Below are 24,968 nucleotides of genomic sequence, written 5' to 3' on the forward strand. Positions count from 1 at the left end.
TGTCCAACTGCAAACCTCTTAAGGACAGCATTATTGCTCTGGAAGGTTTAAAAGATGAAGGATGGTTAGAGCAATCAACAGTGCAAAGTATGCATTTCAATCTTTGAAGCGATCCGTGATGACTTTGTAAGAAAGCAGTGCACTTGAGAGTAGGCACTCACCCCTTGATAACAATGCATTTTATAGGTGAGGTTCACTCATGCATTGTACACAGAAACTACACTGTCTGACTGTGCACCACTGTATGAAAAGTGACGTAATTTGCTGATTTAGAATTAACCAGATAGAGCATGTAAATTTTCTCACCATCATCTTCACTCTCATCTTCCTCTTCATCCTCCTCCTCTTCTTCCTCCATCATGTCATCTTCCTCTTCTTTCTGTCTCTGGTGTAACTCTTTGGTTTCCTGTTCATCCATGAAAGTCATGAGGATATTGGAGAACCTCAAGTCACTCTGGTCAATTGGCTTCAGCAACCCCTTTCTCTCTTCGTCGGTCATATACTGTCCAACGTACTCCTCAAACATCAGTGGATCTCGATCTTTCATGGCCTTGTCCTCAAAGTAGGTGCCCTCTCTCTCGAGTTGTTTGAGCGCTTCATAGCGGCGGTTTCTCACCCCAGTGAGCAATTTCCTGGCGTTCAGCCTTTTGCTCACCTCGTTCAGGTAGAAGTCTATCTCATAGTCCCCGACCAGATCCTGGAAGATGTCCAGATCTTCCTCGCGAAGGAAACCATGGAAGCGTTCCAGAAAGATGGCCGGCTTGTGGTCCAGGAGTTCTGTCAGGATGCTTATTTTCTCTTTTGGGCTGAGGTCTTCTTCGCCTCGTTGCTGGCTTTTGATCATCGCTTTGCTGGCTGCTATGTGGGCAAACATGCTGTGCCGAGCGGCTTCACTGTCTCGGTGGTTTGTTGAAGTTTGCATGCCATCATTTTGTGACATGCTACTTTCACCTGACAAAAGGGTTTAGATTCAAAATCTACTCAATTAGCCAATATGTGAACTTTGAATATTTGCATCTTCACAGACTGTTAATGTCTGTTACAGTACTCAAAGGAGATTTCCCATTTGCAGTTACATGTATGAGCTCAATTTCCACAGTCCGAAAGATGTCCCTGGTGTTTCATTAAGGGGCTGGGAAAAGTTCCATATCAAGTCTCCTGCGCCAACAAAGAAGTATTTTTATTTGAAACAAGTAGTGGGGACAAGTCCCATTCTGCTTAGGAAAAATAGGAATTGTCTGAGAAAAGATTGTTCAGGTTTAACTGATTGGTGTTCCTCAAACTCAACAATGGTGGTGGCCAGATATAGAACTCTTTCTGGGAAGAGTTCCTATACAGACATCACTAATTTTTCCCTAGACAGACACAAATTTATGCCTTCATCCAGGAGCTTTGTGACCTTTCTTGGTGAAAACAATCTGCTACACTACATCAACAATCTTTTCACCTCGCTATGACCTTGGCTTGTGAAAGCTCCTGGATGAACGTATAAAGTTGCATCTATCCAATAGCCATCAGAATGAGGAAAAAATTCATATATACATGTAGTATAGGCCTACCTTGTGCACTCATCCTACGAGACTGGTCTGAAAACTTGTAAGTGAATACCTCAATATTTTCACTGCTAATTTTGACTTTTTAGGACATTTCATTGCTTTCAGATGGCTCCACTAAGTCATTACAGAGAACAATTAGTGATGGCAAATATAGAATTCGGAAAGAATTCCATACATGGTCACTGCTTTTCCTTTAGAATATTGTAACAGCCATCACAAGGTAATAACATGTCCTAGAAAGTGAAAGTTTGCCAAGAAAATTTTGAAGCATTTACTTAGATAACACTGGTTTTTCCAGACAAGTCTCATACATGTACATTTGTACATAGGGGTATCAAGTGATGTCCATTTTTGGAACTCTTTCCTGGAATTGTTTCACAGGAGTAACACGTCAAATTTTGCAGGAAAAATATCAAACCATTTGCCCTTAAACACAGATGGCTGTTAAAAAAAAGGCACCTACTAGTAGTTAGAATTTTAAGATCGGTCTGAGTTTCAGCACCCAGGGTGACATGGGTGTAAAGTAAAGTCTTTCCTCTGTTTTGCGACATATTTTAGTACTAGGTCCTAATATTAAATAATGACGGATGCATGCATCCATCCGTATCATATAATGTGGTTCATGTACACACCAGTACTAGGGACACAAGCACCACCGCACGTACAAATTACAATTCAATCGCGTAATGACCTCGTACTCATCTTCCATCCTCGTAACACACCATCCTTTGCGCACGAGCTAACACACTGAGGTCGAGGATGTCGGCTACAGTAAAATTGCATGATGAAAAGCGGTGGGTTTAATGACATAACGTCTCTTGTCTAATTAACCGCTGAAACAGCTTAATCTGTCATGATGGTGCGGTCCTTTGCCGGGTAATCTTCTTAACGTTTTCCTCATTAACCTTAAGTAATTAAATCTGTTAATCGATTCTTAAATACCGAAAAAAAACTCACTTTCGACGTTGTCATCCTGTTTGTAGTTTCTCGTGTAGGCCGCCATGTTGTTTTAAGGTAACTTGGTACAACAGCCAATGACCGCTTTCTATACTGTACGTCTGACCGTGATCTGACCAATGGCATACTCTGTAAGAGTTTGCAAGTTCTAGGGGCTCTTTTACCCCTTCCTCCATTATTGTTATTATTATTATATGGTAATTATTATCTGGTAATGACACCAAGGATTTCTCAAAAGTGCCCTAGGCACTGTAGCTAGCCAGCCTGAAGAAACCTGTAGAGAGGAGACAGTGAGAAACAGTTACAGTTTTAGAGGTGGGAGGAAAACCCAAAGGAATATCCTGGGCAAAACCCGTGGAATCAGGTAGGGACTGAAAACCCAATCCACTTGACTCCCCATGGATGGGCCTACCGGTACATGTACAGTAGGCGTTCAATAATATTTACTAAGCCACTAAATGTTACTCCAAAAATAAGCCTTTTTCACGTTTCATGTGTGCACGCTCAGGAGATTTAACAGAGGGGAACAAATTCATGACAACGCTGCATAATGTTTGATGAATGAATGCTCGCACTAGTTAGTAGTTATTGCTGGAGGCAATTTGTTCCGTTGGCTTTGTTTACTTCCTCGCGCGGGGGCACTAAAATCAACATGGCGATGGAATGGGAAATTGGCTTACTTAGAGGCACACTCTGTGCCTAAACAGTGATGGAAATAAGGGGGAAAATGATTAGTGAATGATGCTCATCAAATTGTCATTCGATTAGCAATTTGAATAAATTGACTAGCAAAAACAAATGCAACAATGTTTGTAATAAAAATGTTCATTTTCAAACCGTAGTACTGAATGTGTTAATCAGGCCTGTAGACTGCTGCTCCTGCTTCAACCATGGCATATCATTCTGCCAATTCCTGATGGTGTGGTTCGACGGAACTTTCTGCATTTTTGACAGTTTTAGTAGCAGTGTAAACGTGTGGGTATAGTATGCACGTGTAAAAGTGTCAAACAATAGCGTGTATATGTACATGTACATGTACAAGAACATGTAGTTTGTGTCACCAAAACAACTGTGTGTACATGTACTGTGCGTGTGTCGCTCACATGTACATTACTGTACAAATTACGTGCGCTGACACACAAAACTGCAGCAACTTCATGCCCAAGACCACCATTGGTGCGCATATAAAAATGATGGAAACTCAGGGTAAGTGTCTGTGTGTTTTTGCTGTTGATTTACGCACAGTCTTGGCGGGCAGTTGCGCACCATGTATGCCGCACCTCGCCGCGCTGGCCAGGCATTTCCAGTGAACGTTGGTCATCATGTCGTTGCCCGAAATAATTTTGCCAATCTAGCCAGCTGTTGCCGCACAAGTATGTCGAGCGACGGTCGTGGTTTTGCATGAATTATCAGAAATTTTGATTCGCAAAAAAATGCTAATTGTTTTCTGATTTGTGTCGCTTTTCGTAAAAAATGTATCGCATTTTGCGATGCGAACCCAGTTATTTCTATCACTGCTAAAACTGTATCTTCAATCAATTTTTGAAGAGTGACACAATCGTTAGTAAAAGGTCTGAATTTTGCCAGAAAAAGCTCCTACATGGTCCAAAAACCATCGAGCATACGTGTTCAGGATATATTATTTAGTGTGGATGGCTTTTGGGGGAAAGTTTATTGAAAAAAATGCTGTTTTAGGCACAGTCAACAGATACTTTCAGAATCCCATAGTGTTTCAAACAATAAATTTGTAACTGTGAGGCACACAGAGTGAGCCTTACAACAGGTTTTTCTAACGTAAAAAAAACAGCCTTTGTCAATTCTGTCTTTTTGTCTTGGTCTTATGGACAGACTTGGAATTGAAGTTTGCAGTATGTACTCGGTGTTAAAAATTATGTTGCTGAGGTTGATGTACACAACAGAATGGAGTTACAAGGTATACACGCTCATTTATCATTGGCCAAGACAGTGTACAACTGTACATGTATAGTTTTCTTTTTCTGCTTCACAGCTGGCGCAGTTTTTACTGGCAAATTAACATGACAGCAGGGTTTAAGCAACTGTACATCTTGAGCTGCTTGTAATTACGACAGGCATCAGTGATCAGCCCAGCCCTGTCATGGCATGCTGCATGGCTGAACTTCACATCTGGTCTCTCAAGTCATCAGTTACAATCAGAGGTGAGGAATGAAGGGTTGGTTTGCAAAGAGTCCCAGAGGATCATTTTTAATGACCTGAAAACTGACCCATGGAATAGACCCCAGAAGCCTGAGATCTTTTCATAATACAAGAGGAGATCTGGAAGATCCCGCTTAGCTGAAGAAGGTGCAGCTGAGGTATAATTATATATGCATGTACTTCAGATGAGGCTTTGCATAACTTTAAAAGAGCTGAGAAACATAAATTTAATGCAAAACCGTGACAATTAGCATGAAACCAGACTTTGGGGTTGGCGTCATAAAGCTTAATGCAGACATGGGGTCTAGCGGTTAGGGTTTACAACTCCCAGTTGAAGGACCGGGGTTCAAATCCTGTGATTGGGTAAATGTTGTGACCCTGGACTTGTCACTTTACCTTCGTTAACTTGCCTCTCTCCTCTCAGGGATTTAAATGGGTGCCTGTGAGGGCAGGGAGGGTTGTTGGGTTAATTAACCTGGTAATGTTTGATATGGTATGTTCTCCAGGGAGTTGAGATTGTTTACTGGAATGTTTCTTGGCCCAGTGAATACATGTATAACATGGTAGTAAAGCACCTGGAGAATCTGTTGCTACTGGAATGTGTGATATAACCATGTCATATTATTAATAATACGTTGTATCTTTTATTAATTTACAAACAAGAACTACGATTAAGGTCATTGGGCCAATCTTACCCTTAGCATTCATTTTTTGTCCTTTTTTCCATAGATATTGATGTTGGGAGTCATACCTACCATGATAAGGGAGAAACAGGTACATTCAAATGCTACTTGTAGATTGTTTATCACCTGCCTACATATAAAAGGGTACTCTTCATGTATTCTTAAAAGTGTTGCATTGTGGCAGGGCAGAATTGGAACATGGTCCTGTTGATGATGATGCAACATTTGTTTCAATGCTGTCATTCTTTACAATGTAACCGAACATGTTCACATTACTTAAGTACTGAATACTGGCCATTAAATTGAGTAACACCACAATGTGTTCCCATTCCATTGTGTTTTCTATTGTTTATTCCAAATAACTATTATCTGAAATAACTATAACCATTACCAACAAATTCATACTGATTCCCCTTTGTGAAATTTACTTTGCAAGCTTACATGTTGGTTTTCTTCAGGCAAGAGCTTGAGACAAAAATCTTACAAATCGAACTTGGCCAAGAGCAATAACGGTAGTTAACAAGGTTCCTTTGAAGTCTTCTATCCTTGTTTGCTGCTGGTAGTGGGAACTACCCTTCAGTAAACGTCATCGCTGATGAAACTAACTGTCTTCAAAGTGTAAAAATTTAAATTGAACGAAGTGTGAAGTTATGTCTATCATACAAGCATACTCACTGATGTGAATCAGAGATACTCTGCTCTTAAATATTACAAAATCAAAAGCCTTTCTTTACATCATTGGTGTTGACTGATTTGCTTTCTTTGCAGTTGTGACTGGCTATCTTGATGAGAAACAGCAGTATGCAGAAAGTAAGTTGTAAACTCCTAAGCAGAAACTAGCATATACAGTAAACTGGTGTTTTAGAACACCATTTAAAACAGAGCTACAGTGAAAATAGGCCTGAGTGCTTTTGGTTTCTAAAAATTCCAAAATTTTCTTAACAACCCTGTGAGGGATATTGAAGTTTGTACTTTTTACCCAGTGTCAGAGTTGAATGCATTTCCCTGTTAGTAATATAAAGCTTATATTTTCCAAACTATGTGGAATAATTTCATTATTTGAAATTGAAATTATTGGCATATTTTACCAGACATCAACCAACACAATCAAGAGTTTTCATGGTAATTTTTGGGTTTTTTTTGGAATTGCCAGGCAGAGATTTGCTGTGGACACCCAAAAACAGACGCCCTGACAAGCTCAGAGATCTTCTCAAAGAAGTTGAAGTAAGTCTGGCTGTGCATCAGCCGTGATTATAACGGGCTTGAACTATGCCACAAAAATAGGGATCCTAGCTGGCATTTGGTTGTTTGTCCTTGATTAGTGGCCAAGCAGCAGTTGTACATACTGATGTAAATGTGGAATATCATGTTTGTGACAGAAAGTTTTGGTTGATAGTGGGAAGGTGTTAGTTTTTGTTACTGTATAACCACGTGTATGAATGCCCAACACTGTGCGAGGAATGTGGGGAAAAACATCCTTGGATTGGACATAAACTTAATGACATCTTGCTGCTTCTCTGGGCTTGCTAGGGTGAAGTTTGATAAACCAGCTGACAGTGACTTGGAAGTTTTTAAGCAGAAGGTCGTGGGGCTAGAGTCTTGCCCTCGACGTTTGGCATTGTTTCTCATGACCTTGGAGGAAGCACCAAGTACACAATGCTTTTCTAAATTGTATTCAGTAACGGGCGGCTAAACTCTATTGTTTCAAAATGGAGATTGCATTTTATACTGTGTCCTAACCTAAGATGATAAATGTGTCTGTGTTTTAGGATCTGTTAGCTAACCATCAGGTAGTGTTCACAAGATGGAGATCAAGACGACAGTTCCAGGTAAGCCCAAGCTGGTATCTGAAGTTATGTTTAAGCTGATGACAAAACACTGTTGCTTATAGGCAGGGTCAGCAGAATTTTGCTTACCTAAAAAATAGGCTGAGCCTATGTCAACTTCATACATGGGGGACAAGGAAACCTGCTGTTGATTTTCAAAACATTGGGAACACTTCTAGTTAACATTTAATGTTCCTTAAATCATTTGAGCGTTACTTTTCAAAATTTTTCGTCTTGAAAGTGTCATAGCCCTCATGCAGTGTCATTTTGTATGCAGTATGGGAGATTCACAATATTGCACCTCCATGAGTGTGCAACGCGTTGGCCAATCACAATGTGCGAAATCTGTCGACCCTTTCCAAATGCGCTTTTGGTTGACAGATTTCGTGCGTCGTGATTGGCCAACGCGTTGCAAACTCTTGGAGGCGGACTGATGTGAATCGCTTGTATTGATGATAGTGTTTTGGCCATGTCACCCCCCCCCAGAAACAAACTGACTGTCGTATTTTAATTTCTTCAACTCATTAACTCAACTCATTACAATTCACCTGCCTCCTCAGTATAAGAATGTTGTTGAACGTCAAGCTAAAATACCAGTGTCATTTACAAATCTTACCCAAACTTGTGTAAATCTGTTTAAAAAGTGGCAACTTTAGACCTGTTTTACAGCCCTAATGTATTTATGTTTGCATCTGCACAGAAATTGCAATTATTGTGTCATCATTTTTAACAAACAGTTTTAAAGTGCCTGACAGTAAACTTGATGGTAGTTTTGGGCAATGTCACCCAAAAGAGACAATAAAACAAGAACAAAAATGGCTGTAAAGTCAGAATTCCTTTCAACTGATCTTTCATACTTATTCAATTTAACTTTCCTCAAAACATGAATTCAAATGAATGGCAAGCTAAATGCCAGTATTTATGATATATATATCTTGGAAAGATATTGTAAATATGCAAAGCAGTGTGCAAAACAGCATGATAAACTGTGAAAATTTAAGATGTATTTCCTACTTTAAACTTTATGTACCCCAGTACTTTCATGTCCACAGAGATTGCCAAACTGGTTACATTATTATTTAATGCAGTGCATGAATATCCCCTGTCTGGCCCTACTGCATGTAGTCTCCTTGAACAGAAAATGATGAATTTGTAGCAATGCAGTGACAGTGAGAATTTGCTCTCTCCATTGTCAGTGAATACAAACCTTTCCCATTCCTTTATCCAGGTTATGCTGAGCAATTGCATCCTGTTGTCATTCCAAGTGTCAGTGCACAGTGGCGATGTGGAACGGATTCTGATTGACAAAGCTCTGCAAGGGAAATTCTGCTCGGAGACCATTAACTGTGGTAAGAGACATTGCAAGCGGTGGGAGACAGTCTATCAAAACTAAAATCATAGACATACTGGCGACTTGTCCATGCACTTGAGGCACACTGGCAGGCTTAAACTCAGTTTAGTGAACGTACACAACCTTCGTGCAAACTTGGTTCCACCTCAGTTATGGCTTTTAATAATGATACATGTACGTGGATTTATCCATGAACGTCTGATCATTGTCATGTTTGGATTGGGTAAGAGTGAACTCGGTGGGGAAACAATTTTTAAAGTGTGCGAAGGGGGTTGTTGTGAGACCATCAGCCATTACGAGATTGATCCATTAAACACTCACCCCATTACAAGACCTGCCAAGAGTGGGAGAGGGTGCCCCTGCCAGTCGATAAGTGGGGGGGGGCTTGCTCCCCTGCCCTTTCCCACCACTAGGTTCCGCTGCTGGTAATTAAACTTCCTTGTTTCTTGTTTACACCACTTGTAGTTCACACCCACACTGTTATTGCAGCAAAGCTACATGTTTTGAGGGTTAACAGTGGTACTCACAAGTTGCCATGTTGTTTTATGTCAGCTTGGAGACTTTTTTCCCGGCACACCTTACATTTGACTTCCAGTCACTCTGTTTGCATGTAATTTATCTCAATCGTGTACTTCCAATTTAAGTTAGACACCCGTCCCAGAAAAATACCAGTCTTAGAACTAGAGTCTGGGGTAATCGGTTAAAGGAAAAGGGGGTGAGTGAAAACATTATTTGCTTGTCCCTAGAAATTTTCAAACTTCCAGACAGGGTCGGCATCATAAATTTTTTCTTCCTTGGTCTAAAATAGGGGTCTGTTGGAAATGAAAACCACAAAATTAACTACAAACCCCCTGGATGTTCGTCTTCTTTCACACATAAAACCAAGTAGGCCTATTGAAGCAAATGCAAACTCAACAAAAATGTCTGATATTGTTGAGCTGTTTCTCCAACAGCTGTTGTCACAGATGCCTTCGTTGTTTGCACTTTCCCTGATAAACCCAAACTGGGTTACGCATTCTTCAGCAAGAGGCCTTTGTCAGGCCAAGATACCAGCAAGAAGATAGACAAGATGTCTTCCTATGACCCAAAGGTAAGGAAAGAAGTGCTCCTCTTGGAAATTGATGAGGTTTAGAAAAAAAAAAGTTAGGTCCATGAAAACGCAAGCCATCAACATGAAACAAAGGTAACCGGAAGTACTTTTGAACACAAACATGTTAACAAATCCTGCAGCATAGAAATCAGTGGGAATTGTGTATGCATTTACCTACGTAACAGCTGTATTTATAAAGATCAAATTGACATTAAATTGATTCTTATATACGTGTACATCGAAAAGGAGAGCTGCTTATGTTCTTTCCAATGCGTAAAACATATTGGGAAGGGAAGAGAAGTAGGACTCATTTTGTTGGATTCAGGCACAATTGATTACACTTTGACACTCACGAGAGACGGTATGCTACCACTCAAAAAAGGTGTGATGCGGTGCGATTGCTCGTGTACAAATGTACACACTTTCACAAATTCTGGTTATTAAGACCCTTAGCTGTTTATTTTTGCTTTTTCATGTTCCATTTGTTTCTTTTGCAAATGACAAGTTGTCTTGTTTTGTGGCTGTTCCAGATAACACATGTAGACCTACCCGGGCTGAAAACCAAACGTGAGAGAAAACTGTCTGTCAATGCCAGTCAGGAATGGGTAAGTCTGACACTCCTGTCTACCATTACTATATTGTCTTCCTATATCAATACAGTCTCTTGTTTCTCTGGAGGTTTTTAAAAGCTGTCTTTAAACTCGTGCTAAGACAAACATGAGGGCAAGGAAACAAGTCTCCATAAGACGTTTGTCTGTCTGAAGTGCAGAAATCTACACCGTGCCCGGTGCACTGTTCTAATTCAGCAGAGAAGATCATGAGCCATCGGCATATTTGAACAAATTCTGAGATCAGTTCACCACATTGCTGCCCTTCTGTCTGCGCTTAGGTGTTAGTCTGGTGCTGTGCAGGCCGGGACGACTCGTCAGCATGGCCCTGGACACCCATGACAAGTGACAAGGAGAGAGCCAATGTGATTCTCTATGGAGTCAATGGGTGAGGAATTGTCTCATATATTGGGAAGAGTTCAAGTAAGGATTGGGAGCAAGTTGACGGTTCAAAGAAATCAGCTCGGGCCTTGTTAAAATTATTCAATTGTTAAGGACATTTGGTATGCATTTGGCCTTGAAATCAACTGTGAATGATCAGATATCAAATACTTTACAGTGCTTATAATATGATGTACTAAAATGCTTAGGAAAATGTGCGGATTTCTTTCATACAGTGAAAGAACTACGGAAGGAAGAAATCCTGTGATCTCCAGATGTAAGTTTAGCAGAGAAGTCGCCATTCTCTCCTAAGCTGTCATGTTTCTTTCTTCTTGCAGATCCAAACTGGAAGAGTTGTGTTTTGTCAGCACAGAGTACGACCCTTTAGACGTCTCCTTCAGGTATGAAAAGGATTGCCGAAAAGACTGATTTCCTACCTCGCCTGCAGGTTGTTTAATGAGCCGGCTCGGTATTTCATAAAGGCAAGGTCTTTTGGGAACAAAGCACGTGTGTAAGTTGGTGTGTGGCTACACTGATAGGGCAGACTACCAGCCATGTGTACTGCTGTTCCTGAATGACCTCATATATGCTTCAGTTTGGGCATGTGCAGTTGGAATACCAAGCTGGCTCAATTGACTTTGACTGACCAATGAAATGATGCTTGTCAACTTTTTTATATGAATTTAGATTCATTCTTTACATCATATTATGCAGCAGTGCTGTATTCAAGTCTATCACAAGTCCCTGCAAGACCGTCACAAGTCATTCAGTCTTAAGCCAATTAATAAGCTATTCAAATGAACTAAGACAAAAGCCTTCCATTGCCATTGTTGACCTTGTTACTTATGACGAAGGGACTTGTGACTGGACTTGTGATAGACTCGAATACATCACTGTTATGCAGGGCGGCATATTCCCAAAAAATGAAATTCACACGAACAAAAATGGGATGATTTTTAAATGTGATTTTTATTGTGTCAGATTTAAGGGCCTAAAGAAACTCTGAGGACCCTGGCAGGGTCCATTTCATTAGTTGGGTAGGGTTTCCAACACATATTCATATTGTGTAATGCAGCCTTTAGCTGACTAGCTGAAGTCACATGCTCACTAGTGAAGTCACACAATGCAATGAGCAGAAGTAAAGGCAACAGTTAAAATCTTTCAAGTTCAGATTAAGATTACCTGCCTTTGAAAATTGACACTTGCCTGCCTTTGAAAATAAGAACAGAATCTAATGAAACTGATGGTCGAATGACCACAACACATAAAAACCATAAAAAAATAAAACTTTTTGGGGGGTTAGACTGCATATTATTATCTAATGATATCTTCACACACGTGATTTATGCTGTGTAGATCTTCAAATTTTGTTGAGAACTTATTGCTCTCTGTTGTGACTTTCCATTTGAAAGTTTGAGTCAGCCAAGACATATTTACACTTTGGAAGGCGTCTCCTCAGCATCATCAGGGGATCACAACGTGGATACCTGCATCTACGAATGCTCAAAAACGAGGGTATGTTTGCCCCCATCTCGTGGTTCTCTGCTACTGGAATTCCACTTTTTATTGAAAATTGGACTTGTAGTTTTAGAATTGGTTGTGTTTTCTTTGCCAAGAAAAACTCAATTGAAGTTCTTTGCAGTTTTTCCCAGAGAAGGTGTGAAAATTCTTCAGAATGGTCAATTACATCCTTTCCTCATGGAAAGCAAAACAAACAAAACCTGCACTAGGATCAGTCTTCACTTTGGAAGACATCTTGTGATATCTTTACTGATTCATTTTTCCTATTTATATTCTAGATTCAAAGAGCCACTGTCACTACAATTCCGCTAAAAGGTGAGAAAAAAAACGCTCTTGACACATGTCTGTGCAAGGTAAAAAAAAATGAAAACTGGAACTCTTATAAATGTTTATACCAACATTTCAACTATTCTTTTTCATAGTTTCAGTTTAGCATGCATATCAACATGCTTACCCAGAATGCATCTGTTTATGTAACCCTGTCCAGCCAATAGGAGATAAATGTAGTATTTGTAAACTAAAAAGTGAAACAAAATGGTATACCTTTCACATATCCTTTGTAGTACAACTCAAATTTGCCAGTTTCCCAAAGTGATATTCTGTCTGCCACTTTAATTCTGCAGCAAAAGTTGTTGCACACGGACGAAACCATTCTGAAGACAAATTGATTTTGGGATGTTCAGACAGCAAGTTGGTGAGTAATGCCTTTGATTACTTTTTGGGAAAAGTTGTCAAAAAGTGAAACTGTTGGCGAGCAGGGTCCCAGAAAAAATTTCATTGTATAAATTTGAAATGAGAATTAATTCCAGTTTTTTTTTTCCTTCAGGTGCTGTATGATGAGAGCAAACGAGTCACTCAATTTGTACAATCAGACTTGGTAAGAAAAAAAATCTTCCAGTGGTATTTCTGCCGTTTCTTAAACTGTGTTAACAGTATTCTGTACACAGCTAACTGCTCGAATGGTACATTAACACTGGTCTTTGAGGCGATTCTTTGTTTTATTGTCTTGAAGCAATAACGAGGGAAGTAGAATGTTGGATGGATCATCAAGGTTGGCTGGGTTAATGTTCATGTTTACTGCAGTCAGTCTTGACGCATACTACCCCAAGAGCCTGGATACTGTTCATACTGTTCATGTAGATTGAGAAATATCTCCTTTCTGAGGGGTGAGGCTATCGTTACGTTACCAAAGAATTGCCTTTTTCTCATTCTTTTCTGAAATATTTGTTCTCTGCCTTTTTTTGGCTGGCAAATATTTTGTAGATGCATATTCTCTCAGTAGTAGGACTTAATAAAAAACTTCAGGAAAATTCACCGTCAGTGCATATGCACATGCATTTTATTGTTCACACATAGTAACATAGTAAACTAAAACACATAGGTAGTAATTGTGCATTTGGGGATTTTTGTAGGTATATGAATAGATGACGCATCTTTTTAGAATACAGAGGCAGATATGCCAATTGCTGTATACAAATGTGTTACAAAATTAGTTTTTTGCGTAGGTTTGTGCACAAACGTGGATGCGCCCAGCAGGCATCACTTTGCACTTTGAGTTAGCATTGAGAAATTTAATATAATGCCATGGTCATAACACAGATTAGCCTGTGTCCAAACTTACTGAGCACTGCTCCATTTATTTGTGCTACACGTAGGTGCCGTCGCTGATCACCTGGCACCCCGGAAGTTGTCTGGTGTTCGTGTCTGGCATCAAAGGAGAAATTCAGGTATGGTTTCCACTCAACCACTTTGGACTAAAGGACATGTAAGCCAACAGTTTCCTGTTACAGTTTCAGGGGTGGAGGACAATAACACGTGCTCCCAGTTCACTTGGAGTAATGAATATTGTGTGCACACACTTACATTTCAGTACCTATTTGTTTTATGTACATACATGTACATGCAAGGTCTTACTAGTCCTTGGAGACAGGACAAGTGTTGTACTGGATTCTGCTGGTTGCCGCTGCTGGTCTTTGTAGGAACTGTTGCTCATCCCTGATTCCAGTAGGGTTGATGAAGGCTCCCAGGACTAAGAATTCCCCGTGTGTTTTTTTCCCTGTTACAGTGTTTTGACATGGCTCTGAACCCTCTGAATATCCTCACTGTTGGAGAAACTTCCCGAAGCTGGCCCACATTGCAACTGTCCAAGTGTTTCAGGTAAAGACAAAAGGCCTCCTCAACTCGCCCCCCTCCCCTGTCCCTGGCACTAGCCAGTCAGCTTTTAGGAGGAAATTATCCAGAGAGTACTGTGGGTTGATATACCTGTCAGGTGTGAACGAAAAACTGCAGGGGTATGGAATACCTTGTCATGTGTCTGTAAAACAACCAATCAGGGTGTTTTATTCCAACCCTCCTGTGAGGTTTTTACAGGCAGTAGACCAATGAGGGCACTTTGCTGTCAGCCTGTACCACAACCTCTGGTTTGATCAGGTGATACATCAGTTTCCTTATAATGCAGCATTTGTGCTTAAATAAGCCTTGAGCTATTGTGTAGTTGATAGTAAATATCTGAATGACATGGATATGTCAGTTGGTTCATGATCATGCCTCATATATGTGTCAGTGGGACTCGTTGCTGCCGTTCCTGCGTAAGTGGAAGTTGTGACTAACAAGCTCTACCATAACTCGTGGTAGCATACATTTCATTGTAAATTTGCTTTCTTGAAGTAAGGTTAGTAAATTTTCGCTTTTGCTGATAGAGGGCTTCGTGACAACTGGTGCGGGGCACGCAAAGTTCTTCTTGTGTCATGCATTCTAACATGGTTGTGCATCGTTTTGTACGGCTTTCAAACAATTTTTGGGCATAAACTCATCAAAATATCAGTGTAACACATACATGTATGTACAATTGTTCAAAAAAGTTCTGAGTTCGATACAGCCTTTAATAAGGCGGATCCTCAAGTCGTAACTCCGTGGAAATGGTCCCGCACCCAGAAAATCCAAAAGCCTGGACATATGATGTACGCACGCGATGTGCATTATTTCAAGAACTGAAATTTTGAAAACATGCTCAGATCTGGTGGGAAAACTCACTCTACAAACCTCGACAGACTTTACAATTTTGGCATACCAATTACTCGTTCATGTGGAAAGAGTTCCATATACAGACAACACTTCATGCCTCTGTGCACAAACCCATGAGACTTTCTGAAAACAAACCTGTTTTCCAAGTAAATGGTTCCAAATTTTCTCGGCAGTTTCTTACTTCTACGACATGTTTTCACTTTCTGATGGCTGTTGTAATATTTGAAGCGAAAGTTAGCATTGTCCATATATGTAATTCTTTCCATTCATTTTAACCACTTCAGGAATTTCAGACAAATGTGAAGAAGAAGTAAAATAAAAAACATGCTTTTATAAAAATATACATATCTCGATAATATGATAGCCTAAATTGTAAGAAAAAATTATCAACGGTGTCACCAGAAGGCTGTAAAACGTACCATAGCCATAAGTGGGTCCCCAACCCATGCTGTATATACTTTACTCTTCGTACTCGCAATTTTAGCTATTTTTTTGCCACTCACACCCCCGATGTAATGACTTCTCCGTGCCAAACAGATCCCCCATCACAATTGGAACGCTGCTGTGGAGCTATTCCACCTGTCTATCTGACTGCATTGCCGATGCACAAGACTCGCTCCTGATGATTTTTAATGGGTGAGTAATATCTGACTAAACGGTGCTTGCTGTGGTTTGAGCAAAGCATTTGTACTTGAATTGAAAGATTCAGGACTTTCAGCTGCTTTGCACTTTACTTCTACCAATCTGTGAAACTTGAGCTTCTCGATGAAAGCATATACTCTTTTACCCTGTTTTCTTTAAAGCTTGCCATATCAAGTTGAATTTGGTTAAGAAGTCTTTTAGAAGAGGAGCCCTGTGGTTGGAAGCAGAAAAATAATACAGGATCACATGTGATGCAATCTGTGAAACCCTTCATAAGGTTAAAATGTGCCTATTTCGGATAGGTTTGTCGTACTGCAGGGAAGTTAAGACTAAACATTTTTTGCAAAACCTGGGGAATGTCTTCTATGAATGACCATTACAATGAATATTGTAAGCTGAAAAAGATCAGATTTAGAAATGGGTTGAACATAGAAACGACAGATTGAAGCGCAGTTTTCGCCCAAACCCAATATTGTACCATACAGGGGAATTTTTGCTAGGGCAACACATCGTCATACAAGGCACGTTGCACAATGAATTTGTCAGCGTGTATTACATAACTGACCCAAAGATCCTTGTCGTTTAATTGGTGGATCTCACATGATTACACGACAATTATTATTGCTGCGACTCGCACAGCGGCTCAAAAAGCCCCATTCACCCACTGTGAAGGGGGATTTACTATTTAACAGTTAGGAAGATCCTTGTACCCACGACTGTTGAATAGTTGACCCTCACTAATTTTGAACAGCAGAGCACTGCAATCTTAACTCTGGGGAGAAGGTTGGGACTTGATTCATGCTGCTTGACAAGCACACTCAATCATGGTGACAATTTCAGTAGTTGTGCCAATATTCGCACCAATTTTGCACATGCAACGGATTCAGATCTGTATGTCAGTTATGTAAAACAAATATTGAGTGGCATTCACTTGTAAAATTGGAGGAATATTTTCGCAAAGTAAAATCTGGCCTTTTCATTTGCCTCGTAAAATATATCTCTCATTCCACTCCGAGCCCCTTCGCATTTGTATTCTATAGATATGTTATTGATTTGGATCTATTGCGTTCCAGTGGCCCCATTTCCATTTTGCAGCTGCACTTGGGAGTGCTTAGCAGAGGGCAGTTGGGTCCACAGGAGCTGATTCAGCAGTATCTGAACCATAAACAAATTAACGAGGTAATGTTCCACGTGTTGATGACTACGATTTCCTAACAGTCATTGCTGTACTATACGCGAGCTGTTTTCCCAATCTCTGTGTCATCTCAGTCACAAGAATCAGATTCTAATGTTTGTTTGTGTAATGGAGCAAATGTTAACTTGAGTGGGATTTGAACTTAAAGACATCCGGAACACCATGCTGGTGCTTTACCTACTGAGCTATCCACCCCTGTGCTGGTGGCTCTTCTCCTTTATTGATATCTTTACGCCGGGACACATCCTCTGAAGTTATCTTCGTTCAGCATTTCCCACATTCGCAGCCTTGCCAGTATTGCCTTTATATGTATTGTGACTTTAGAAGTATTCCCTGGCTGTACGGTGCACTGGTTTATGGCTTCTGACTGGCGCTCCCAACAACATATATTGACAGGTTGTTTGGCCTTGTGGAGATTTGTCCAAGTGTGCTCCAGTCAAGGTTAACTGGATAGGACAGATTCTAAGTGAATCTTTGAATTAATACCAGCATGATTGTCTCTCACTCAGGCTGTTAATCTGTTGAATGTGATGAACTGGAACACGGACAGTGGTAGTTGCTTCACCTGCCTGACCACAATCATCAACAACCTCTTGAAGCTGCCGCTCAACCCGGACAGAGAAGGTAAGCGGGACGACTGACAAACGCGCACCCACACCTACAGGCGTGCCGTTGCATGTGCTTCTTTCAGTGCTCACGGGTACATGTTGCGTATGTATAACTCTCAGTTCACTTCCCATTTAGGCTGAAGTTACGGGTAATTCCAGAAATTAGGGGTCCATCTTTTTTCGTGTCCCTGTCACATCTGATTTTGTTAGTTTTGAACACATTTTTTTAATTTCCAAGAGTGATGAATAGTTTGAAATCAATTCCGGTGATATTTCCATGTCAAATAACAAAGGTCAGATGTAACAGGGACACAAAAGTGTCACACTTTTGGACCCCTAATTTCTGGAATTATCCTTAAATTGTTTCCTTTCTGCCATCTTAAAGTAAGCACATAATGGAAGATTGTACTCCCAGTCTGAGAGTATGCTCTTGCTTACCCATGGTTTATACTCTTGGCGTTCATGCACTCAGAAATGTACTTGAGTTAACATGAGTAACACACTTGAACACAGCCCTTAGCGCTTGAACTCAGTATTTAGGGAAAGAGTCCCTGACCAACTTAACACCAGTCCAACTGTTACTTGAGACAAATTATGTCATTAGTTGTCCTGTTAAACCTTTGCTCAGTCACAACATCTCCATTTCACAGTCACATAGTTTATAGTTACCAAACTATGGATTGGCCATCACTGCAAAACTAAAGAGAAGTCTGCAAAGCTTTGTAAATCACAAAGAGTACAAAGAAAGCACAGAGCCAGCACCCAGTGCTGGATCAGCACAATTACGACAATATCACATGGCACAAGTGGTGTGATCAAGAATTTGTGGTTAGTTTACCTGAAATAAACCTGACTGTCTAATCTACAGTGTGCGGTGGCTAACCAAAGGTTTGCCCTCTGCAGTGGTGGCCAAACTCAGGGAAACTGTGTGTTCGTGTGATACTTTAACGTCTTTTGATTGGACCTTGTGCTATTGAACTTCAAGTTCACAAGCATGTTTCTTAAATATCCTCTTTATACACTCAGCTGCCTTGGAAGCTAGTCTGGGTAGCTTCTATGCCCCATTAAGGCCCCTGTCTGATGTGATTGTCATGGACTACCGTGACCCAATCAGTCGCCTCGCCCGGAGGTTCTTCCACCATCTGTTGAGGTATCAACGATTTGAGAAGGCCTTCTTATTGGCCGTGGATCTCCACTCAAGGGACCTTTTCATGGTAAAACCAATCATATACGTGATGCTGATGAACCTCTCTCACAACTAGTAGCAAGTTTAAGAGTGCAGTGCACCCACCAAGTGGTTACTAAACAGTGGCCATGTTTTGCAACTCGTTCAAACCACTCAAACCATGGTTCAAACATGAATCGGTTGCGCGTGCTTACTGCAACCCATGCCAAGTGCACACGAACCCTTTCACGCACGTGGTGAGTTCCCACTACTGGGTAAAAACACGCCCTCGTTTGTTCCTGCTCGTAGGTAATGTCCAAAATGAGGCGGCCTCCTCTAAGCAAATGCTGTGGCAAAAATGTGATTGGCTCCTATCCTACACTGTGGATGCCTGTTTGAGTATTGCATGCATATCTAGCAGAGGATTCTAAGGCTGTTAAATTACTATGACATCCTTGTAAGCAGGAACATCTGCATTGACACGAAACTCATGAGATTTGTTTGTCATTTCAACTGTTCTTGATACTAAACTTCCACCTGTCACCATCACTCTGTTTTCCACTTCCACGTCAAATCTATTTGATGTAGCATACAAATATTTATTGGGTCAAGTACGGATCCCCATGCATGGATGACAGAGGATGCTTTTATTCCTAGCAAGGATGTACTGGCGGTGTCTCTATTTGTTTGTGCGTGTGTCATGAAGTGAAGGAATTGATAGATGTGCACTCAGATGTTGGCCTTTTGACATGCCCACATGGTTCATATGGTTTGCTGGTGGTTTGGACATTCCACCTTCAACATGCTGGGCACCAGATGGTGTCAATATGGCAAAGAAACAAAGTGTTATGTTTACATTGGGTTCTCATGCTTCATTTCAGGACATTCACTACCTGGCATTAGACAATGGGGAGATGGCCCTAGCAACTGTCGCTAAGCAGAAGGCGGACGAGATTGAGCAAGAAATGCCCTCAGAATCAGGTAAGAATTGAAGCCAGAAAAAAAATGGGGAAAAAAGTTGCTCTACATTCCTGACGTTTGGACCCCAGTATTTGAAGTGTGCACAGATTCTTAATTCCAAGAAAACCATTAAATTAATTACCTGAATTGGTTGACATGTTATTAGATGTTGCAAAAAGTAGTTGAGTCCTTTCCTGACTATGGCAAGTGTGTGGAATATAGTGCTCTACTGTTGGACTTAAAGTCAAGAAACTAGACAAGTGGATTCTGGTTAAGAATAGGAGTAGTACATGTATTGGACAAGTGACAATGCCTTAAGTGCTCAGACTTGAATTGAAGATTGGCATTTTCAGTCAGTGCTTTATAAAACAGTCCACAAAGAGTATGGCCTTTAGCTTGTTCAAGTCATTTCCTCTTTTACGTCATCGTTGATCTCCTGATGAACAGAATGGTGTACCAGCTACGCCACATGATATGTATTATAGATGTATTAAACTGAGGTAAAGCCCCATCAGTGGTAAACTATTCTCCCCCAGGGGCCTGGGGTTGAAGACGATGAAAAAGTGTTCAATTTTTGAGGTGTGAAGAAAACCGCGGATAAATGTTTTTGGGGAAAACTCACTGACTTAGGTTTAGGACTGAGAGCCCAATTCACATGTCAGCCTGGGCGGGATTTGAACCTGGGGCCCGTTGATGGGCAGGGAGGAAGGTACCACTATACCAACCTGGTGACTTCCCAAGACAATGGTGCTCTTGACCCTATTTGGCCTCTGGTTGCTTCGTGGGCTAAAGCTGCTGAGGTGGATTTCACATGCAAGTTGTTTTGGAATTTTTGTCTACTTTCCTGCTCTTCTGTGCTGTCAGATAACTTGGATTCTCTGAGCGATTCTGTGGAAGAGGAGGATTTCTCCAGCGAGTCGTACAGCAGTGGCAGTGAAGAAGGTGAACCTCAGGCAGCATCTTTGTCAAGGTGAGAAGGTTATTAAACCTAGCCATAGTGTAGTGGAGAAGGTCTCCAGGCACCACACCACTGTCAATAATATCCAGCCTTTCATACAGCCTTAGACTGCTAGAGAAATGAGCAGTATCGCTAAATGCCAGGCATCTTTAGGCAGTTCTTGAGTGAGCACTGCAGTCCCTTATTCTGTGTTTGAAAATAGCTCATGCTGCTTATCCATTCCTATTGGTCGAGAGCCTGTCACATGGGCGATATTTCATATGCAATTTTGACTCCGCGCTAGCTCAACGGCAATATCTGGCGAAAATTTTAAAAATATACATGTAGATGTTGCTAATGGGTTTTGAAACATCAGGTGAGCCTTTACTCACCTCTAGCTGACATTCTAACACATCATGAAATATTTATTTTGTACTCGCAAAAGCCAAGATGTCTGTGGCGATGCAGCAAACATCTCTCCATTGGTGTGCCGTGGAGTGTTGAAAAGTATAATGTTGTTAGAAATATTGTACAAATGTTATTTAGATGACTCTTGCAAATCGGTACTTCTAGCTGTATATCAGCAGTTGGCCACTTTATTTTGCCTTTTATGAAAGTCAAATTCTCAACCATAGATGGCCACAATTAATACCGCCGGCAAGTGGTGAAACATGGATGATCTATGAAGGCAAAGACAGGCAAAGTTCGTCCACAGCTAACATAACTGCAGACCAAGAACTTGCATTTCTGATATGAATATTTCACTCGGCAGAGCTCCAGGAGCGTCTGGAAGGGATGACAAGCAGAGCACCCAGGGGTCGAGCCGGTCCTCACCCAAGCCTGCCCGAGCAGGCAGACACATCGAGCGTGAAGCCTGGTACAAGGCCGAGGAGCAGATTGATGCTGCCTACGGTCTTGGGTGAGCTGAAGTATCATACTTTATCCTGACTCAGCTTAGTTGGGTTTATACAACACCCAAATAAATCCCTGTCATCTGATTGGTGGATCCTCAATCCTGAGTCATTCAAAGGTCCAATCCTGAAATATGCCCGGTAAAACATACCAATGAGCCACTCACACCTGGCAGGCACAGTCTGACTCTTCATAGAGGCAAAGAATGCTGTACCATACTCGCATGTTGGGGAGGAACTGTTGTAACTCTCAAACAGAGAAAAGTCAGGTATGGCAAGGAACATGGAAACTTCATGTTTCGTCTGTATGCCAAGCTGAGAAAGTAAAACTAACTTTTACATAAAGAGGATTTAATCAGGTCTTGCGTTTAACAAATCAAATCTTGTGTAAAACATACGGAATACTTCACATTGGTCAACGACTTGAAAAAGTAGGAGCATCACAAGAAATTGACAGTGCCCCCAATTGTGGAGGGGGATTTTGGGGAATATAATTTATCCTTGAAGAAATATGTTATTTTCGGTTGGGGGAGTCGCAACGTTTATAATATTGTCCGTTTATAATATTACTATTTTATTAGTAGTATTAATATTATTTGTAATATTATTAATGTTTATAATACATTAGCAAACGTGATATAACAAATCCAGTGACCATAGTAACCCCCTCCAATGGGGCCAGCATTGTGATACCTTTCTTTGTGATAACTGTTGTACGGAGACACCGTTCTGTGACAGTCACTCCATATAAAACCCACTGCAGTGCTTTCCGCCATTAAAGGAATGCCCAGTGAAGCATCACTGGATTCATCCATGGGGGATGGACCATACTACAGAGTGTTGGACTGTGTCATCCGCTCAACTGGGCCAGAAGCTTTGAACTGTTGTTGTGAGAAATGACTCGGTCGGTAACCTCTTGCACTGTTGTGGTTTTTAGGTCTGATTTAGAGGAGCTTCACCTCGAACCATCAGAAGGCCTCGCCAACATCCCTGGAGATGTCTACACACAAGTTCTGACTGACAATCCATTTGGCTGGGATAGTCAAAGTAAGAACCTGTCCATTTTCCATTCCACTCCATTGTTATGAATATTACTTGGAATGTAACATACACTAATTTTTGCAAAAATTTTTAAGTTCTTCAGAAATTCAGATGTCCATTTTCTAGAAGGAAGTTCTTCAAGTATTATATCCATCAAATTAAAAGTTGTTAGGCTGCTACTCAGATCTAGAAGTTAGAGTTCGTTAACTTGTCGGGAGGGCCAATATTTCAGGAGATTTGAAGGGAAATATCTTTTATTTGAAGTTCTCATGAATATGAGGAAGACGAGGTCCTTGAAGAAAACTGTTCAGTTTGAAATGAGTCAATCTGGACACTTTACAAAAATGAGGAAGAGCCTCCAACACACCACACCAACAAATGATATCTGCTGTATCCCTGCTGCAAATTGTCTCATCTTGAACGCATGTTTACATTACAGAGCAAGATGGTGGCCAAAGGAGCAGGGAAGCCCAAGGGGCAAGAAGTGAGAGAGATGAGGAAGGAGAACGACAGGACAGGAGAGGAGATGGCACCACCAAGACAGTCAAAGTCATCCATTTTGGCATGGTGTGACACTGTGGTCTCAACTGTATATACAACTCATTTCCCTGTGCAGTGCCAATTGCTGTAGAGGGAGGACACACAGTGGCACTAGTCCTCAAAGCATTATAAGTGATATACAGTGTGCTACCATTTTTCGCCGGAATGTGCACAACCCAGCTACATCTCCACCTGAGAGGAGCTCAAAAGAAGACTGGAAATATCAACACAGCTTGCAGGCCAGCTCACGTGGAATATACTGTAACGGCCACAGTGGCCAAGTTTGAGGCCTATTTCATGAAAGTTTTGCAACAAGTCATTTTTCTGTGATGATATGTGATGATAACAAATTAATTTAATTTTTTTTACCAAATCTACTGAAATCAGCCAAATCACAGTGATTCCCTGAGGTCAAGATTTAACTAAACTGCATTTTTCATTTTTACAAAGAGACAAAGTTATCTGTCATAGGTACAGCCTTAGCAATAGAGGACAAAACCTTGGGTAACTCTCGTTTTGCCATTTTCATGAAGAGACAAATTTGACTCTAGAAACGTATGCAAATGTAGCAATTTTGCAACTGGCATGCACAATGACTAAAGCGTGTACTGTGTGTGCTGTTTTCACAAAGAGACAAAAGTTTCACAAATTGACGAAAGTGTTTGTTTTTGTTTGTAAATAAACAATTTTGATTGACTTCTGTATATTATTTTGTACTTTCGTGTCATTTAAGATCCCTCTTTCACGGGGTAACATAAAGTTGAAGAATGCTGAAATATTGGGGAATAAGCATTTGAAAAGAGACCAACTTCAAATGCGACTTTCTCGAAACCTAGTTTTTACTCTCCAGAGAGACTTTTGTCTCTTCTCGAAAACGGTGACAACGAGCAATACAAATTCCACAGCTTTTATTGCCTATAGCTTTCAAAGCTTTCTGCGGGAGTAGTGTTGACTTTGGATCATCTAGAAGTATGAAAAGCTACCTTGGCTTTGGGAATTGTCCAACATCAATAACCTACTTCAGCCTGGTTTTCGAATGGTGGGTCAATTAAGCAGGCCAGTGATTGCTGGCTGCCATTCTTGAGACCCTAGAGACTTGCCCCAACTCCCTTTGAGTCGTCAGTATTCATCAGACGGTTTTTGAGAGATTTTGCTGGATTGATGAAGGCAGAACCCAACCACTTTTGCATTACATGCAACATGACTCCTTATTGAAAGTTCAAAAACAAAGAGTGCGCACCTCAGTTTGTACCTAAAAGGTGTTTCAGGAATACATCTCGTGAGTTTGGGTTTAGGTTAGTCTGCTGTCTTTGGACAGCTCAAGTGTGGACTGCATGTAGGCTGAAGGTGTGACTTACTTCTGTTTCTGGCTGAAGTGCTGGCAGATGCATTCCATTGATCCATTCATATTTCAGTGAAAATGTACTTGATAAAGTCAGTTTTGTGGAAAAAATTGTTATAACATGTATGAAAAATGTAAAAATATTATGTATTAAAATAGTGCTAGGAAGCACAATGGAAACTGCTCAAGACTTCTTGACATCTGCTGTTATGTTTTGGCTAAACTGCTAGTGAAATTTCAAACTTGTATGGAGGGTCCTATATTTCTAGTATACCATTTCTAAAATGTTGGCTGATCTGCAGACGTGCCTCTCCTTTTTCAAATTAATGGAGTGACTTAAGTCTTCTAGTTTGAGCTGGAATCCTTTCCAAGCTCAAGGATGAAGTTTGAATGTGAAGCTAAACACAAAGTCACCATTTGCAAAATGGCCAAGCAGACGCAAAAGTTGGTGAAGT

General features: G+C 40.8%; 2 protein-coding genes across 5 annotated transcripts in view; one reads left to right on the plus strand and one right to left on the minus strand.

Annotated features, from left to right (window-relative positions):
- LOC147795518 (coiled-coil domain-containing protein 97-like) overlaps positions 1–2,580 on the minus strand; it is a 7,481-nt gene extending 4,901 nt beyond the window's left edge. The window contains exons 1-2 of one of the 3 annotated variants that reach the window (XM_087131719.1): positions 2,514–2,580; positions 307–951 (exon numbers count right to left, since the gene is read on the minus strand). In XM_087131719.1, the coding sequence (XP_086987845.1) occupies positions 307–951; positions 2,514–2,559 (691 nt within the window). In that variant the 5' untranslated portion in view covers positions 2,560–2,580. The other 2 variants (XM_087131720.1, XM_087131718.1) reach the window with 2 other exon arrangements.
- On the plus strand, positions 2,318–23,875 carry wdpcp (WD repeat containing planar cell polarity effector). 2 transcript variants are annotated; one of them, XM_022235268.2, is made up of 26 exons: positions 2,318–2,432; positions 4,522–4,690; positions 5,418–5,462; positions 6,140–6,181; positions 6,525–6,595; positions 7,141–7,200; positions 8,426–8,546; positions 9,502–9,638; positions 10,169–10,243; positions 10,528–10,634; positions 10,966–11,028; positions 12,040–12,142; positions 12,427–12,463; positions 12,772–12,842; positions 12,975–13,025; positions 13,804–13,875; positions 14,214–14,305; positions 15,710–15,808; positions 16,888–16,993; positions 17,519–17,633; positions 18,644–18,831; positions 19,664–19,763; positions 20,607–20,712; positions 21,452–21,598; positions 22,528–22,637; positions 23,071–23,875. In XM_022235268.2, the coding sequence occupies exons 2-26, from the start codon at positions 4,630–4,632 to the stop codon at positions 23,202–23,204; spliced, it is 2,313 nt and encodes a 770-aa protein (XP_022090960.2). In that variant the 5' UTR covers positions 2,318–2,432; positions 4,522–4,629; the 3' UTR covers positions 23,205–23,875. The 2 variants fall into 2 exon arrangements, with proteins under 2 accessions (XP_022090960.2, XP_022090961.2); XM_022235269.2 differs by lacking the exon at positions 2,318–2,432 and adding an exon at positions 2,719–2,877.
- The last annotated feature ends 1,093 nt before the right edge of the window (positions 23,876–24,968 follow it).

Source organism: Acanthaster planci, unplaced genomic scaffold (assembly GCF_054643075.1).
Source record: "Acanthaster planci isolate LZ-2023a unplaced genomic scaffold, COTS_SCS Contig9, whole genome shotgun sequence".
NCBI classification, from domain to species: domain Eukaryota; kingdom Metazoa; phylum Echinodermata; class Asteroidea; order Valvatida; family Acanthasteridae; genus Acanthaster; species Acanthaster planci.

Excerpts from the sequence above, each read along its gene's own strand:
- wdpcp (XM_022235268.2), top strand. The coding sequence starts at position 4,630 with ATGGCATGCTGCATGGCTGAACTTCACATCTGGTCTCTCAAGTCATCA. Across the intron at positions 6,596-7,140 it reads ATCTTCTCAAAGAAGTTGAA|GATCTGTTAGCTAACCATCA; the intron begins GTAAGTCTGGCT and ends TCTGTGTTTTAG. Across the intron at positions 10,635-10,965 it reads ATTCTCTATGGAGTCAATGG|ATCCAAACTGGAAGAGTTGT; the intron begins GTGAGGAATTGT and ends TTCTTCTTGCAG.